Raw genomic sequence first — 18,279 nt, 5'->3', positions numbered from 1 at the left:
CAGGAAGATTTACATCTCCTCTTCTTTGTGGATGTGGATTGCTAACCGGCAGATATTACTATCCAAGTACAACTTTGTGAACTGAACAACTATGTCTGAATTTGCAGACCAGCTGCCCAAAGCCTTGAGAGAAGAATTTCGGGCATTTGTTACCAAAGGCTGATTGGTGGCTAAGACTTCATTGCAGTCTGCACTGGACGTTGTGCATACTTTGCGCAGAGGGATGGCCTTGGCTGTGACCATGAGAAGGGCTTCCTTGCTGCAGAATTTGGATAGTGCACCCAATGCGCAGCAGCACATAGAGGATTTGCCCTTCAGTGGCCAAACACTCTTTTTGGATGAGACTCTGCACTCCTTCAAGGACTCAAAGGCTACCCTATGTTCCTTGGAGGCATACGCGCCAGTGGTGCAGAGGTGATCAACAGCAGCGGCACTATTGTCCACAGTGCACATCTAGGCAGCCTTTCCCTCCCACAGCAGGACTATCCCAGAAAAGGGCTTACATTCTATAGGAGGAGGCAGTCAGATTCAGGGTTTTGCCAGCTCACATGCCCTTCACTGGCAACCCCAAGGGACCATTTTGACTCATTAGTCCAGAGCAGTGTTCCAGTCATCGCTCCTGTTCTCCCCATTCCCTCTGTTTGGGGACAAGCTGGCTCACTTTCACAGTGGCTGGGGCTTTATCACCACTGATATCTGGGTCCTAAGCACCATCAGATCGGGCTATGCCATCCATCTTTCCCCTCCACCGTCCCTCTTCAGGGACCCCTCTCATGAGAAACTGCTCCTTGAGCAGATTCTCCCTCTACTGGCTTTGAAGTGGTGGAGGAGGAGGAGGTTCCGCCAGAACACCAGGGTCATGTATTCTATTTCTATACTTTCTGGTGCCCAAATCCAAAGAAGGGGTAAGACCCCTTCTTGATCTTTGCGGCCTCAACAAAGGTGGATCAGGCTAAGCTCATTCTCTTTGTACTTGCATGGCCCAACGCAGTGCTGGTTCTCGAATCTTCTCGTGTTGTCAGTTCAGCCTCTTGTGCTGCTTCCTCTCCATCCCAACCTAATCATTTAGAATCACGGCTGCACCTTGTGTCCCACGCTTAGTCCCGTGCATCTCACAGTGTGGCTGCTTCATGGCTAAATGAAAAGGAAGTGTGGTGTTCTGCAGCTGTTCAACAGGTCCTATTCAACAGTACAAAGTCCTCTTATTAGAATGGCCTATTCAGTAAAATGAAAGTGATTTTGGTGTGGTCAATGGCCCGTGGAATTCAGCTGACATTGGCTTGTATCCTGGACAACTCAGAATACTTGCTGCATCTTAAATTATCAGGACTTGCGCGTAGGTCATTGAGAGTGCAGTTGGCAGTGCTACCAGCATTTCATCCCCCCATTCAGGGAAGATCTGTCTTCCCCAGTACCATGATAGCAAGATTTTTTAAAGGGCTTCTTCATCTCCATCCTCTAGTCTGAGACCTGGTTCCTTTGTGGGACCTTAACACAGTCCTAGTGGCTTTAGTGGGACCACTGGTGGTGCAGTCATGAAAAAGGCAAATGTAATCCTAGGATGTATCAGGCAAGGTATTTCCAGTATTACAGTATTTCCAGAGATAGACAAGTATTAATGACACTGTGCAAGGCACTGGTAAAACCTCATCTGCAACAGTGTATGATTCTGGTAACCCATGTTCAAGAAAGATTAATTTAAAATGGAACAGATGCAGAGAAGGGCTATTAGGATGATTGGGGAATGGAGACCTTGTCTTATGAGAGGAGAGTAAAAGAAGTTGGCTTGTTTTTAGCTTAGTAAAACTGGTTGAGAGGAAATCTGATTGTTGTCTATGAATACCCTGTAGGGTAGACATCCAGGAGAGAGAAGAGCTATTTAAGCTAAAGGATAAGGTTTGTACAAGAACAAATGGGCATAAAATGGCCATGAATAAATTTAGACTGGAAGTTAAAAGGTTTCTAATCAGAGGAGTGAGGTTCTGAAACAGGTTTACCCCCTACTCCTTCTGTTGGAAGGCTATCTAGTTCTAAGATGGAGCTTGATAAATTTATGAATGGGTTTATATGATGATGATGCCAGCAGGGGACTGGACTGGATCCATAAGATCCATTCCAGTTCTAAGTCCTATCTTCCTATTTTCTTGGGATGAGTTTTCTGAAGACCCGTGGTGGGCCCCTCAGGAAGGGACAACCTCCTTTTTGTCAGTTCAAGAACTTTATGCACAGCTCTAGGAAAGCATCTTTTAAAATCTCCTCTTTGTTCTGAAACCACTTCTTTAGTTTCCTATTCTTGGCTGGAGGCATAGATATTATTTTGGTTTTCCTACTGTTCCATTTGATCAAAACCTTGTCTTTACAGGCTACCATCATTTTTGACTTGCAATGAAACAAGACTTGCTGAAGCAGAGTTATGATTTTTTCTTCAGAAAGCCTGAAAATTTAATTCTCTTTCTTTAAAATACATTTTAATATTTATAACCAAGAATAGTGTTGAATTCATTCTCTTTGCATTTGAAATGTAACTAGATAGGGAAATCAGATTTCCCCTATCGTGTTAAGGACTGTTTTCAGAGTAGCAGCCGTGTTAATCTGTATTCGCAAAAAGAAAAGGAGTACTTGTGGCACCTTAGTCTCTAAGGTGCCACAAGTACTCCTTTTCTTGTTAAGGACTGTGTTTTTCTTGTTCTTTAAGAGCTATCAAGACCTATTGTAGCTAGCTGCTCACACCTGTGGTTTCTGGCAGAGTGGACAAGTACAGATCTCAAATTTTGTGTGATCTTGCATTTGAAAAATTAAGAAGTATTATAACACAATTGAACAATTTAAATTTAGTGGTAATTTTGTCTCCCCAAATCAACACAGATTGCATTCCAGGGATGGTAAGAAGCAGGCTTAAAAGTTTTATTTAGCTTATGCTGAGGGCTTCAGAAAGTCTAAAAATGTTCATCAATTTTCATAAGGGAGAAGCTTCTAAAAACCATCCTTTCACTGATGGCTTAAAGACTACAGTCTATTATCCGACAGACAGCTTGAGCAGTTTTTTCTCATTGAATGGTATTCTGCTAGGGAGATACCCACGCCCTTAAACTAATTGAAATAACGAATAAAAAATATTTACGATTTTTCAGCTTAATTTTATAGAAATAATTTTTGAACAAACAGCTTTGTGTTTTACATTTTCTGTCAAGTATTGTGGTGAGTCGAATATAGAAATATCAATTATTGTTTCCAAACCTTGAGGGGCCAGTCCAGACTAGTTGAGGAGATGGGGGAAAGTGAACAACATTGGGGGTAGAAAGAAAAGGAGTACTTGTGGCATCTTAGAGACTAACAAATTTATTTGAGCATAAGCTTTCGTGAGCTACAGCTCACTTCAGATGCATATAGTGGAAAATACAGTGGGGAGATTTTATATATACAGAGAACATGAAACAATGGGTGTTACCATACACACTGTAACAAGAGTGATCAGGTAAGGTGAGCTATTACCAACAGGAGAGAAACTTGCAGGACCCCAAATCTTATCTTTACAAATGCAAATGTGTTACAGCAGTTGGAGGTGAAGAAGTGCCATGAACAATGCTGCAGGAGTAGGTCAAATGCACAAGACTGCAGGCTTGAATAGTAACCTCCAGGCCAAAACTTCTGTGTTCTGTTCCCAGTGCATTCAGTTCAGCTGCAAGAGTTGGTTTTGGTTTTATGGAGTTATCAATTATTGCCCCTATCCAAGTAGCGTATAGTCCTGCTTAATGGGAAACAGAGAAGGCTTGCCACAAAACAAGAGAACATAAAATAACAAAAACTAGAAAATAAATGCAGTTGAAGAGAAAACCAAAGGACAAAGGCAGAAAAGAAAATGAACAGAAAATATGACAAACTGTGCCAGGGCAGGAGCATGGGCAGTGCGTGTGTATAATATCCCATCTCAAAGTAATTTTGCCTCAGAAGATTGGAGAACCAACAATGGATAGATACAGAAGATGTCTCAATTGGTCACTAATCCTGTACCTGAGGTAGCGCCAGTATTGAGCTATGAACTGAAGTCTTCTCAACCTGCTCCACCAAATGGTTGTAGGATTTCCACTGGGTTGTGGATGCCATAGCCCAATCTTAGTATTTTGCTATGAGATGATTTAACATACCTAGGAGGAGTGAATTGTAGTAATTTTTAAAGTCTCTAGTTAATTCCAAATGTGAAGTTTTGAAATAGTAGATGTATTTTGAACTTGCTATTGATAAGCACTGTCTTGAGACAGGTTTATTTGGCGATATTTCCAAATTCTTAACACTTTGGAATTAGGGCTTGTGTACGGAGTGGAGACTATTCTTAGAACTATGGATGAGTCTGGTATCTCTGTATATTTCAGAACCTCAATAGATTGAATTGCCTTTATTTTATATGTTTAATACATCTATTTTATGAAAAATAATCATTCTTTTAAATTTTCTCTTCCACAATTCCACATTTATAATATTTTGTTTTCTTATGTGGACTTTTTTCCAATTTTTATGTCCTTTGTAAGATCAGGTCACTAACATTAAATCCAGTATTCAAAATGAGGATTTAGCCTTGTTTTAAATAGCATATATTCCATATTGTTTGCTATCCCCTTCTTACTACGTCATAATGCCTTATTTGATTTTGACCTTTGCTGCATATTAAGAGGATGTCCTACTGAGCTGTCCATGATAATACCTAGATCTTTTCATTAAAATGTGGGGTGATATTTTCAAAAGATGCCCAACTTCCAGTGACTTTCAGTGTCTAATTCCCTTAAGCACTGCCCATCAGTGAGAGCAATTAAATTTAAATGGGTCCTTTTAGTATAGATTATTTTAATTTGTCTAGATTAAATTTGATCTATTTTCATATTGCCCAATTTTGTTCTTTTAGCGTTCCTCACAAGCCTTCCTGCTTCTCCATTCACTTCTGTTTCCTCCCTCTGCTGAGAAAAACAAGATCTTGCTCATCTTTCTATGAAGATTTTGGTCTCATTGCCTCTTCTATAGTGGTGGAACATACTCCTCTATTTCACTACAGTTAGGCTAGCAGGCCTGCTGCCTTGTGCAGAATTACTCTGGGCTCTTACACAATTTGTACCTGTCCTTGGTTTTCCATGCAGTGCTGCTCCACCTTCTGGCTCCTAACTCAAGAGACATTGGGAATGGATGGCATCTGGCAGGTCCTCTCAGGAGTAGAGGCTGCGAGGAGGGTGGAGTTTGGATGTGTGTTTGCAGTAGGGCATAAAGGAGAGGCAAGGGAGGTTGTGGTTTTCTCTCTGAGATTCCCGTTCACAGAGTAGTCAGCAACTGGCATCAGACTGGGTTGATAATACAGTGTGAAAGTAGGCTCAAGGTGGATGTTTCCAGCAGAAATGACAGGGCCAGTTGCTCTACCTGTCAGTGACTAAAACCACCTTTTCCTGCTATAATACTCCCAAGTGGGCCCTAAACAGAGATGAAGAACTGACCTGTCCTTAAAGTGCTTAATACCTGGGGATTAGATGATGTCCAGAGAATTAATTCTTTTGTTCCGAAGTCCAAACAAATTATCTCTCCCCTTTCTATTTGTTTCCTTCTACTGTTTTACTGAGACTCCTCAAATAATGCTGGCATTAGAAAGGCATGATTTTCATTTCCAAATTCTTATTAATTTAATAGCTTGATAATGTCGTGATTGTTGAGCTCCATCCAGAATTCACCTGCAAACTGAAAAATCTTAAGAAATCACAAAAATTATATGTTATATAAAAAGGGTGCATTTTATTATATATTCAGACAATAATGGATACATTGCACATTATTTGTTTTATGGTGTAGTATACGCTTTTACAACTTAAATAGTAAAACAATATGGTTAATTAGAAAAATTGAATTATGAATCCTTTTTATGTGCAATGTGACTAAATTAATGTTGGTGTTGAAAACTTAATTTTTGCATTTCCTTACATTTTATGATTTTTAATTGCAATTTTAAAGTTGTAGTAAAATCTACTTCTGCTTTATTTATTTCCAGTTAGACTTTGAAGCTTGCACTTCACTGAAGTGAATGAGATGAGTTACCATGTTAACTTCTGCTGTTTGGTTAGAAACAATTCTCTGCAAGATTGAGTCAACAGTGCAGATGCACTTCTGTTTAAGTTGGGATGTATCTTTGTAATGAAAATGTGATAGTGAAACTTTTTTTCAAATTTGCAGAACAGTGGAGAATACAAAAATATTGTGGAGATCCTAAAATTGTTAGATCTCCAATTTTTAACACTGTTTTCTTCTGAAAAAGCCGACGGGTGCGGAGGAGCACACGGTTCGGACAGAGACATCCCTTAGGGGAGGATCTATTAATGAGGATTCTCTATATCCTTGTAAGGAGGAGAGCATGGAAGATGATAAAGTACAGGTAGGATCTGTCAAGAAACAATCAAATAAAAGAATCCCATTCAATTACATCACATAGTGGCAGACAGCTAAAAAGTGACAAATTTTGTAAGTGCTTATATACAAATGCTAGAAATCTAAATATTAAGATAGGTAAACTTGAATGCATGGTATTAAATGAGGATATTGTTTAATAGGCATCACAGAAACTTGCTGGAATGATAATCAGTGGGACAAGGTAATACCAGGGTATAAAATATATAGGAATGACAGAATAGGTTGGGCTGGTGGGGGAGTGGCATTATATATGAAAGAAAGCATAGTCTAAAATATAGTAAAAATCTTAAATGAACCAAACTGTACCATAGAATCCCTGCTTAAAATTCCATGCTTGAATAATAAGAATATAGCAGTAGGGATATACTACCGACTACCTGACCAGAACGGTGACTGTGAAATGCTCAGAGAGATTAGAAATGCTATAAAAATAGAAAACTCAATAATAATGGGGATTTTTAGCTATCCCCACCATGACTGGGTACATGTCACCTGAGGACGGGATGCAGAGAGTTTCTTGACACCGTAAATGAGTACTTCTTGGAACAGCTAGTCCTGGAACCCACAAGAGAAGAGGCAGTTCTTGATTTAGTCCTCAGTGGAGCACATGATCTTATCCAAAAGGTGAATATAGCTGAACTGCTTGGTAATAGCAACCATAATATAATAAAATTTAACATCCTGGGGGTGGGGGGGGGACACACCAAAGAAGCCCACCACAGTAGCATTCAACTTCAAAAAGGGGAACTACACAAAAATGGGGCCATTAGTTAAACAGAAATTAAAAGGTACAGTCCCAAAAGTGAAATGCCTGCAAGCTGCATGGAAACTTTGTAAAAACACCGTAATAGAGGCTCAAATTAAATGAATGCCCCAAATTAAAAAACACAGTAAGAGGACCAAAAATGTGCCATCATGGCTAAACAACAAAGTAAAAGAAGCAGTTAAAGGCAAAAAGGCATCCTTCAAAAATTTGAAGTTAAATCCTACTGAGGAAAATAGAAAGGAGCATAAACTTTGGCAAGTCAAGTGTAAATGTATAATTAGGCAGGCCAAAAAAGAATATGAAGAGCAACTAGCCAAAGGCTCAAACTAATAGCAACAAATTTTTTTAAGTGCATCAGAAGCAGGAAGCCTGCTAAATAATCACTGGGGCAACTGAACAGTCGAGGTGGTAAAGGAGCACTCAAGGAAAATACCACTGTTGCAGGGCAGCTGAATGAATTCTTTGCACCAGTCTTCACTGCAGAGGATGTGAGGGAGGTTCACACAGCTGAGCCATTCTTTTTAGGTGACAAATCTGAGGAGCTGTCCCAGATTGAGGTGTCATTAAAGGAGGTTTTAGAACAAATTGATAAACAGTGATAAGTTGCCAGGATCAGATGGGATTCACCCAAGAGTTCTGAAGGATCTCAAATGGGAAATTGCAGAACTACTAACTGTGGTATGTAACCTATCATTTAAATCAGCTTCTGTACCGGATGACTGGAGGATAGCTAATGTGATGCCAGTTTTTTAAAAAAGGCTCCAGAGGCAATCCTGGCAATTACAGGCCGGTAAACCTAACTTCAGTAACAGGCAGATTGGTTGAAACTGTAGTAAAGAACAGAATTATCAGGCACATAGATGAACATGATTTGTTGAGGAAGAGTCAGTGTAGCTTTTGTAAAGGGAAATCATGCTTCACCAATCAATGAGAATTCTTTGAGGGGATCAACCAACGTGGAGACCAAGGTAATCCAGTGTACAGGGACTTTTGGAAAGCCTTTTGCAAGGTCCCTCACGAAAGGCTCTTAAGCAAAGTCATGGGATAAGAGGGAAGGTCCTCTCACAGATCAGTAACTGGTTAAAAGATAGTAGACAAAGCGTAGGAATAAATGGTCTGCTTTCAGAATGGACTGATGTAAACAGTGGTGTCCCCAGGGGTCTGTGATGCGACCAGTGCTGTTCAACATACTCATAAATGATCTGGAAAAAGAGGTAAACAGGTAGCAAAATTTGTGGACGATACAAAATTACTCAAGATAGTTAAGTCCAAAGCAAACTGCGAAGACTTACAAAGGAATCTCACTAAACTGGGTGACTGGCAACAAAATGGCAAATGAAATTCAATGTTGATAAATGCAAACTAATGCACATTGGAAACCATAATCCCAACTATACATACAAAACGATGGGGTCTAAATTAGCTGTTACCACTCAAGAAAGAGATCTTGGAGTCATTATGGATAGTTCTCTGAAAATATCTGCTCAGTGTGCAGCAGCAGTCAAAAAAGCTAACAATGTTAGAAACCATCAGGAAAGGAATAGATAATAAGACAGAAAATGCTTTATATAAATTCAGTACTCCCACATCTTGACTACTGCTTGCAGATCTGATCGCCCCATCTCAGGAAAGATTTATTAGAATTGGAAGAGGTACAGAGACGGGCAACTAAAATGATTAGGGGTATGAAACAGTTTTTGTATGAGGAGAGATTAGAAAGACCTGGGCTGTTCATCTTGGAAAAGAGACGACTAAGAGGGGATGTGATAGAAGTCTATAAAATATTGACTGCTGTGGAGAAAGTGAATAAGGAAATGTTATTTACTCCTTCACATAACACGAGAACTAGGGGTCACTCAAATTAATAGGCAGCAGGTTTAAAATAAACAAAAGGAAGTACATCTTCAGACAATGCACAGTTAACCTGTGGAACTAGTTGTCGGGATGTTGTGAAGGCCAAAACTATAACAGGGTTCAAAAACGAACTAGAAAAGTTCTTGGAGGATAGGTCTGTCAATGGTTATTAGCCAGAATGGTCAGGGATGCAATACCACGAACTGAATGTCCCTAGCCTTTGATTGCCAGACGCTGGGAGTGTATGATAGGGGATGGATCACTAGGGGTATGTCTAACTACGAAATTAGGTCAAATTTATAGAAGTCGATTTTTTAGAAAGCGATTTTATACAGTCGATTGTGTGTGTCCCCACTTAAGACTATTAAGTTGGTGGAGTGCGTCCACAGTACCGAGGCTAGTGTCGACTTCTGGAGCATTGCACTGTTGGTAGCTATCCTACAGTTCCCGCAGTCTCTGCCGCCCATTGGAATTCTGGGTTGAGATCCCAATGCCTGATGGGGCAAAAAACATTGTTGCTGGGTGGTTCTGGGTACGTCGTCAGGCCCCCGCCCCGCCACCCCCATGAAAGCAACGGCAGACAATCATTTCATGCCTTTTTTGCTGGGTTACCCGTGCAGACGCTATACCACAGCAAGCATGGAGCCTGCTCAGCTCACTGTCACCATATGTCTCCTGGGTGCTGGCAGACATGGGACTGCATTGCTACACAGCAGCGGCTCATTGCCTTGTGGTAGCAGACGGTGCAGTACAACTGGTATCCATCCTCGTCATCTCCTGGGTGCTCTTGGCCGGCCTCGGTGAGATCGGTCGAGGTGCCTGGGCAGACATGGGTGCTCCTGGCAGACCTCGATGAGGTCTGTCAGGGGCGCCTGGACATAAATGGGAGTGACTCAGGTCATTCTCTTCTTTAAGTTTTGTCTAATGGAGATTCTGTCCTGCTTGGAATATTGGCAGAAGGATAGCTCAGTGGTTTGAGCATTGGCCTGCTAAACCCAGGGTTGTGAGTTCAATCCTTGAGGGGGCCATTCTGCCTCAGGCTGCTCTCCCAGCCAGCAGCATGATGACCGCTGGCAGTCGTACTGCACCATCTGCTGCCAGCCTACCCCTTGCTTCCCCCTCCCTCCGTGAAAGCAACGGCCAACAATCGTTTCGTGCCTTTTTCCATGCAGGCGCCATATTGCTGTCAGCGTTGTCATCCACCTGCCACTTCCACTGGCAGTCTGCTCTCCTGTTCACACCATACCATAGCAAGCATGGAGCCCACTCAAATCACCACGGCAGTTGTGACCACTCTAAAAGTCATGCTCATTATCCAGCAGTATATGCAGAACCAGAACCTGCAAAAGTAGGCGAGTAGGCGACGGCAGCGTGGTGAGGAGAGTGATGAGGACATGGACACAGACTTCTCTCAAAGTACAGGCCCCGGCAGTTTGGCCATCCTGGTGGCAATGGGGCAGGCTCATGCCATGGAACGCCTATTCTGGGCCTGGGAAACAAGCACAGACTGGTGGGACCGCATAGTGTTGCCGGTCTGGGACGATTTCCAATGGTTGCGAAACTTTTGCATGCGTAAGGGCACTTCCATGGAACTTTGTAACTTGCTTTTCCCTGCCCTGAAGCACCAGAATACCAAGATGAGAGCAGTCCTCACAATCCACAAGCGAGTGGCGATAGCCCTCTGGAAGCTTGCAACGCCAGACAGCTACCGATCAGTCGGGAATCAATTTGGAGTGGGCAAATCTACTTTGGGGGCTGCTGTGATCCAAGTAGCCAACATGATCACTGACCTGCTGCTATCAAGGGTCGTGACTCTGGGAAATGTGCGGATCATAGTGGATGGCTTTGCTGCAATGGGATTCCCTAACTGTGGTGGGGCGATAGACAGAACACATATTGCTATCTTGGGACTGGACCACCAAGGCAGCCAGTACATAAACCAAAAGGGAGGGGTACTTTTCAATGGTGCTGCAAGCAGTGGTGGATCACAAGGGACGTTTCACCAACATCAACGTGGGATGGCCGGGAAAGATACATGACGCTCGCATCTTTAGGAACTCTGGTCTGTGGGAATGGCTGCAGCAAGGGACTTACTTTCCGGACCAGAAAATAACTGTTGGGGATGTTGAAATGCCTATAGTTATCCTTGGGGACCCAGCCTTCCCCTTAATGCCATGGCTCTTGAAGCTATACGCAGGCACCCTGGACAGTAGTCAGGAGCTGTTCAACTACAGGTTGAGCAAGTGCAGAATGGTGGTAGAAAGTGCATTTGGATGTTTAAAAACGCGCTGGCGCAGATTACTGACTCGGTTAGACCTCAGCGAAACCAATATTCCCCTCGTTATTACTGCTGGCTGTGTGCTCCACAATATCTGTGAGAGTAAGGGGGAGACGTTTATGGCAGGGTGGGAGGTTGAGGCAAATCACCTGGCCACTGATTACGTGCAGCCAGACACCAGGGCAGTTACAATAGCATAGCAGGGCACACTGTGCATCAGAGAAGCTTTAGTTTCATGACTGGCCAGGCTACAGTGTGAAAGTTCTGTTTGTTTCTCCTTGATGAAAATCCACCCCCTTGGTTCACTCTACTTCCCTGTAAGCCAACGGCCCTCCCCTCCCCCCTTTGATCACGGCTTGCAGAGACAATAAAGTCATTGTTTCAAATTAATGCATTCTTTATTAATTCGTCACACAAATGGAGGAATAACTGTGAAGGTAGCCCGGGAGGGGTGGGGTAGGAGAGGAGGATGGAAGGAAAGGGCCACAGTGCACTTGAAAATTTATTGAATGCCAGCTTTCTGTTGCTTGGGCAGTCCTCTGGGGTGGAGTGGTTGGGTGCCAGGAGGCCCCCACACCGCGTTCTTGGGCATCTGGTCGAGGAGGCGATGGAACTTGGGGAGGAGGGCGGTTGGTTACGCAGGGGCTGCAGCGGCGGTCTGTGCTCCTGCTGCCTTTCTGCACCTCAGCCATACACCGGAGCATATCAGTTTGATCCTCCAGTAGCCTCAGCATTGCATCCTGCCTTCTCATTATGCTGATGCCACCTCTCCTCTCGCTTGTCCCTCCTCTCCTCGTGTTCATTTTGTGCTTTCCTGGACTCTTATATTGTCTCCCTCCATGCATTGTGCTGGGCTCTTTCAGTGTGGGAGGACTGCATGAGTTCAGAGAACATTTCATCTCGAGTGCTTTTTTTTTCGCCTTCTAATCTTTGATAGCCTCTGGGACGGAGATGATACGTGGAGCAATGAAACCATTTGCAGCTGTGGGAGGGAAAAAAGGGAGATTAGTCTTGAAAAAGAGACATTTTAGAGAACAATGGGTAGACTCTTTCACGGTGAACAAAGCTGTTAATATTACATAGCACTTATGCTTTCTCTACAAGGTTGCATTTTGCCTCTTATATCAAGGGCCTGCCGATATGGTGTGAGAAATCACACACGCAGGGCCAGCAGGCAACAGAATTCGGCTTGCAGGCAGACATGGTAAGCCACAGTCTTTTGGCTTCTTTAACCTTCCTAACATGTGGGAATGGTTTCAAACAGCAATGCCGTCATTTCACATACCAAGCACCTGTTGGCTTGGCCCTTTAAAATGGGTTGGCCATTTAAAAAGAGGGGCCGTGGTTTTTAGGTTAACATGCAGCACAAATCTAGCTAACCACCCCCTGCCACACACACACCCCCAATTCTCTGGGATGATTGCTTCACCCCTCCCCCCACTGCGTGGCTAACAGCAGGGATGATTTCTGTTCAGCCACAGGAAAACAGCCCGGCAGGAACGGCTACCTCTGAATGTTCCCTTAATAAAATTCCCCTATTTCAACCAGGTGACCACGAATGATATCACTCTCCTGAGCATAACACAGAGAGGTAAAGAACGGATGTTGCTTGAATGCCAGCAAATACTGGGACCATACGCTGCCATGCTTTGTTATGCAATGATTCCAGACTATGTGCTGCTGGCCTGCCGTGGTAAAGTGTCCTACCATGGAGGACGGAATAAGGCTGCCCTCCCCAGAAACCTTTTGCAAAGGCTTTGGGAGTACATCCAGCAGAGCTTCATTGAGATGTCCCTGGAGGATTTCTGCTCCATCCCCATACATGTTAACAGACTTTTCCAGTAGCCGTACTGGCCGCGAATGCATCCCAAGTCTTCAGGGCAAATTAATCATTAAACACGCTTGCTTTTAAAGCGTGTATTATATTTACAAAGGTACACTCACCAGAGGTCCCTTCTCCGCCTTCTAGGTTCAGGAGCCTGCCTTCGGTGGGTTGGGAGGGTACTAGATCCAAGGTGAAAAACAGTTCCTGGCTGTCGGGGAAAAACGGTTTCTCCGCTTGCTTGCTGTGCTTCAGCCTCCTCCTCATCTTCCTCGTCTCCAAAATCCACATCCCTGTTGCATGAGAGTCCATTGACGGAGTCCACGCATAGGGCTGGGGTAGTTGTAGGGGCACCACCTAGAGTGGCATGCAGCTCATCATAGAAGCGGCATGTCTGGGGCTGTGACCCGGAGCGGCCGTTTGCCTCTGTGGTTCTTTGGTAAGCTTGTCTGAGCTCCTTAAGTTTCACGTGGCACTGCTGCTGGTCCTTGTGATAGCCTCTGTCCTTCATGCCCTTGGAGATATTTTCAAATATTTTGGCATTTCGTGTTTTTGAACGGAGTTCTGATAGCACGGATTGGTCTCCCCAGACAGCGATCAGATCCAGTACCTTCCATTTGGTCCATGCTGTTCAGATCCAGTACCTTCCATTTGGTCCATGCTGGAGCTCTTTTGCGATTCTGGGATGCATGGTCACCTGTGCTGATCAGTTCGCCACTCTGGCCAAACAGGAAATGAAATTCAAAAGTTCATGGGGCTTTTCCTGTCTACTTGGCCAGTGCATCTGAGTTGAGAGTGCTGTCCAGAGCGGTCACACTAGAGCACTCTGGGATAGCTCCCAGAGGCCAATACTGTCAAATTGCGTCCACACTACCCCACACTGGACCCAGCAAGGTTGATTTCAGCACTAATCCACTCTTCGGGGAGGAGTACAGAAACTGGTTTTAAGAGCCCTTAAAGTCAGAAAAAATGGCTTCGCAGAGTGGGCAGGTGCAGGGCTAAATCGATCTAACACTGCTAAATCCGACTTAAACTCGTAGTGTAGACCAGGGCTTGGTGATTGCCTGTTCTGTTCATTCCCTCTGAAGCACCTGGCTTTGGCCGCTGTCAGAAGACAAGATACTGGGCTAGATGGACCATTGGTCTGACCCAGTATAGCCTATGTTGTCCCTGGTATTAAGCAAGTGCTTTTTATTTTAATTAAGAAAGATTTTATGTATTATATTTTACATTTATTTTCATATATATTGCTCTATCAGTAGCTCCTCTTATCTGTTAAGATGGTGAGAGAGAGCGTGCAATGATATCACGGGGGCACAGGGGCAAGGTTTTATTAGCACATGCCCTGTGGATATCCATTGGATTTTTTGCAGTCACTTATAACTTACTTTTCCCTTCCAAAACATTTTATTTACTCCTCAATGGGGACAGCAGTATATCCATACAAAGTTTCATGTTTTAAACTTTGGCTGTTGTTGCTGTAACCAATTTATTTTAAACAAAAGTGGTTAGATATTTTACTGAATTGGAAAAATGTATCTTTCACTCTCTCATAACTCAATAACAACTAAAAGGATTTTTCTTAGTCTTCCCAAAAAAAAATCATCTCTGGACAGAAACCAATTACATGAGAATTTCAACTTCAAGGGTAAAGGTCTCAGAAAGTTATCTACATGTTACGAGAGGTTATAATACATTCCAGTCTTGGATCATTTCTCATGTTTGACCTACTATCTTGCATTAATCTTGATTTTTATTTTTTCTCTGTTCACTTTTAAAAATCTCTCTGGAAGAATATACTCAGGATCGACTGCTTCAGTCATTTCTTTAAATTGTTCATTTTGTGCTACATAGAGGAGTTGATGTGGGCATAAAAGAAGGTTGCATCTTCCTTATCAAGTTCGTCTTTGAATTTTCAGTTATTTTTATAGCCTATCTGCTGATCTTTTTATAAATCTATTTTTGTTGATTTTAATATGCAGAACAATCTTGTACAATGCCAATAACAAGTCAGAAAATCAAAAACAATCAGAAAAGATGGTGTATGTCTCTTGAGTAATTATACTATCTTTTTTTTTTTAACTTACGTATTCTGGAACAAGTTTTTTCAGTATAAAGTGCTTTAATTTAACGTTCAAAATTGTATGATCATATCCCTTTTCTTCTCAGATACTGAGTAATATACATTACTATATACATACAGTACATTAATCTGGCAAGTTTTCTTCAGTTGGGCTGTTGGCTGAATTGTCCCAAAAATATAAAACTTTTCTTCATGGAGGACTTTGGAAAAAAATATTATAGCCTTAACAAACACACACTAATCTTCTGTTTGAGGGGAAGAAATTATTTGTAGCTGTCTGGGCTATGTAATATAGATTCATGTCTGGGAATATAAAGTTTTCTCATAATGGACATCCGCTGGTCTGGAAACTATTCATGGATTAGACCTCCTCATTTCACCACAGTGAAGGCAGTTTAGGCTTGTTTTATTCCATTCATCCTTTGAGTTCAGACTCTCTGCTGGACTATTTAAGCATGGCATTCCAATCTTGTTTTATTCAGTCTCCATCTGAGCAGCTTTAGGCTCATTGCTGTTAAGAAACAGCATTTGAATGTGGGAATTTTATCTCACAGACTGCTGAATTTCAGATTATGTGTATTTTTCAGTAATCCTAACCAGTTGACTTCCCTTTTAGAGCAGGCTGAGGATCCAGTGTGTTTAATCTTCATTCCCTCTGGTTCCCTTTCCTCAGAATGTGTCTCACAGTGGCCTAACCCTGCCTGCCATTATAGCACACATACTGTTCCAAAAATTTCTGTGGAAAAATATGTATATTTACAACAGTAATCAGCTCCTTAAAAATAGTTTGAGTTCTTGATTAAAGTGGCTGGGTGCAAATTAAAATGTCCTGCATCACCTCTGCAAAGTTACCTTGATCCAAAGTTCACCAATAAAAAGAGAAATTAAGATCCTTCACACAAATCCCATGTGTATTATGCTGTCCTTTTCAGTGGAACTAAGTTATTTGGACAATCCCTTAGAAAGCTCTCTTGGGGTTCAGTCCAATCTGAACAACCTGCTTTCTCAGTATTGCTTTTTAATCAGGGATGAAAAAACATTGTAACGAAAATATAGATGAGCTCCTTATGGAATATGCAGTCATTCCCACCATCATGTTTTACTGAAGTTAGAAAGTATTTTTCCAGCATTACAGGATGGGAGGTCACCATAGATCTTCCTTCCTTTCTTCAACTCAAAAATTAATCTACTTGGGAATCTTAAAGCTTAAACATTTGACTTTCTCTTCTGGACCAATTCCACCTCAAATGCATTCTGTGTCATACAGAAATTGGGTATCTTGTAAAATTTAAAGAGAGTGCCCCTCTTTACCATATATGCTATATAAAATCTAGACATAAAAGCCAAAATCTCAATGTCGCCCTCAAAACATCATCCTGATATTTTTTCACATCATTTGTGGTCCCAATGAAAATAGATGAAGTCTATCTGTTTTTGACATATATCTGTAATGGAAGCAAGATTCAAAATGGAAAATATTCCATAACTCATTCAAGAAATGGCTTCACTCTATTCTTCTGTTCCATAGATCTGAAGAAATTAACTTTTGTTTTCCCATCTAATCTCATCTCCATCAGTCTCATTTCCTGCATTTAAAGGAAAATACCTGTTCATGTCCATGTTATTTGGTATTTTGTCTTTTCCTGTGATGTGCAAGGTGATGTAGCTCATTAAGATAGCATTTACATCTGTTACTTGAATGATCTGCTGCTGAAAATGTACTTAAAGGCAACTTTTCTTCACATAGTCAATTCATTATTAAAAATCTTTTTGTGCGTACCCTCTGGACCTTACCCATATTGGGGCTCATTTTTAAGACCATTCAACTGGGAAATCTCCCTTTATTCGAATTTCTACTCCAGATTTTAACCCTTCTCTTCCAGTGTTCTGTAGTTTCCTCCTAATATCTGCATTTAATACTCGTGTTGGCATTGTGCATATAAAAAACCTGTGGACAACACAGCATCCCTAATGTCTTCAGTTTTTCCTTTTAAACAAATGACACTAACTTATCTTAGCCTGATGTTGCCTTTAAAGCAATCATCAGTGCTATTGGAGCCCTCCATAAAATTCACAGGACCATCTCATCTCATTTCACATCAGGAGCAACAGATGAACAAACATGGCTTACATAAACTGCCAGGGAAGAATAAAAAGTATAAATCTGAACCATGTGGCCTTTCATTCATGAAGAGGCAGAGTTCATCTGTCTAATGGAGCAGTAAGCTAGCTCAGTTGCCCAAGGGTGGCAACAGACAAGTTGGGAGTCTTTGATTCATATATTCAGCAAGCCATTTTCTCTCATTAGAACTTATTTGCATCTGAGAACAACAGGAATTGTACTTGTATTTTGCTTTTGACAATGGCATCCCTAGGTATGTTACATGGATACTTTCTCCTTTCAGTGGATAGATGTACTCATTGTGGCTAATTGCCAGCACTACTATGATGGGTCTCGTGCTTTCTCTTCTTGGGGGGGTTCAGGGCACCGTTTCTTGCCCCTGAACTGGGGTATTAACTGCCCCACTAGTGTCCTAGAGAAGGGGAGTGGAGAGGGAGGGACCCGGGCCCGCCCTCTACTCCGGGTCCCAGCCCAGGGGCCCTAGGGATAGCAGTAAACCACTTGAACTAGCGGTTCCTTCCCTTGGGCTGCTTCCCTCTCCTGCCCTTCAGCTTGTGGGGCTTCCTGCCCTCCCTTTGCACAAACCAGGTGTCCCTTTACCTAGGGCCTTGGTCGTCTTAGCCCACCGCAGCACTTCTCCAAACTCTCCTCTGCTTCCCTCCAAACTGCTCTTTGCTCCAACACCAATCCACTCTGCTTCAACTCCTCCTCTTGTCTGATTGAAGCGGGGGGGGGGGTTATCAGGTGACTGGCTTCAGGTGCTTTAATTAATCTATAGCAAACTTTCTTCCCTCTACAGGGAATAAGGCTCCCTTCTAACACTCTCCTGCCACCGTCTGGCCATGCTGTGTCACACTCATGTATTGACTTACCTCAGTTTCGTCTTATTTGAGAAGATAAGACTGATGGTCTGTAATCG

The 18,279-nt window shown here is 42.4% G+C and overlaps 1 protein-coding gene across 5 annotated transcripts in view; it reads left to right on the top strand.

The window, feature by feature from the left end:
* Positions 1 to 18,279, top strand: part of ZC3H6 (zinc finger CCCH-type containing 6) — a 71,177-nt gene that overhangs the window by 11,744 nt on the left and 41,154 nt on the right. The window contains exon 2 of one of the 5 annotated variants that reach the window (XM_077814241.1): positions 6,284 to 6,400. The exons of 3 other annotated variants lie outside the window; for them this stretch is intronic. In XM_077814241.1, the coding sequence (XP_077670367.1) occupies positions 6,284 to 6,400 (117 nt within the window). Of the gene's footprint in view, positions 1 to 6,283; positions 6,401 to 6,672; positions 7,060 to 18,279 lie in introns of those variants that run through there. One more of the 5 variants, XM_077814238.1, reaches the window with a different exon arrangement.

This window comes from Eretmochelys imbricata, chromosome 3 (genome assembly GCF_965152235.1).
Source record: "Eretmochelys imbricata isolate rEreImb1 chromosome 3, rEreImb1.hap1, whole genome shotgun sequence".
Lineage (NCBI taxonomy): Eukaryota > Metazoa > Chordata > Testudines > Cheloniidae > Eretmochelys > Eretmochelys imbricata.
The sequence above is the reverse complement of the archived record's forward strand: the minus strand, read 5'-3'. Positions and strand labels throughout refer to the sequence as shown.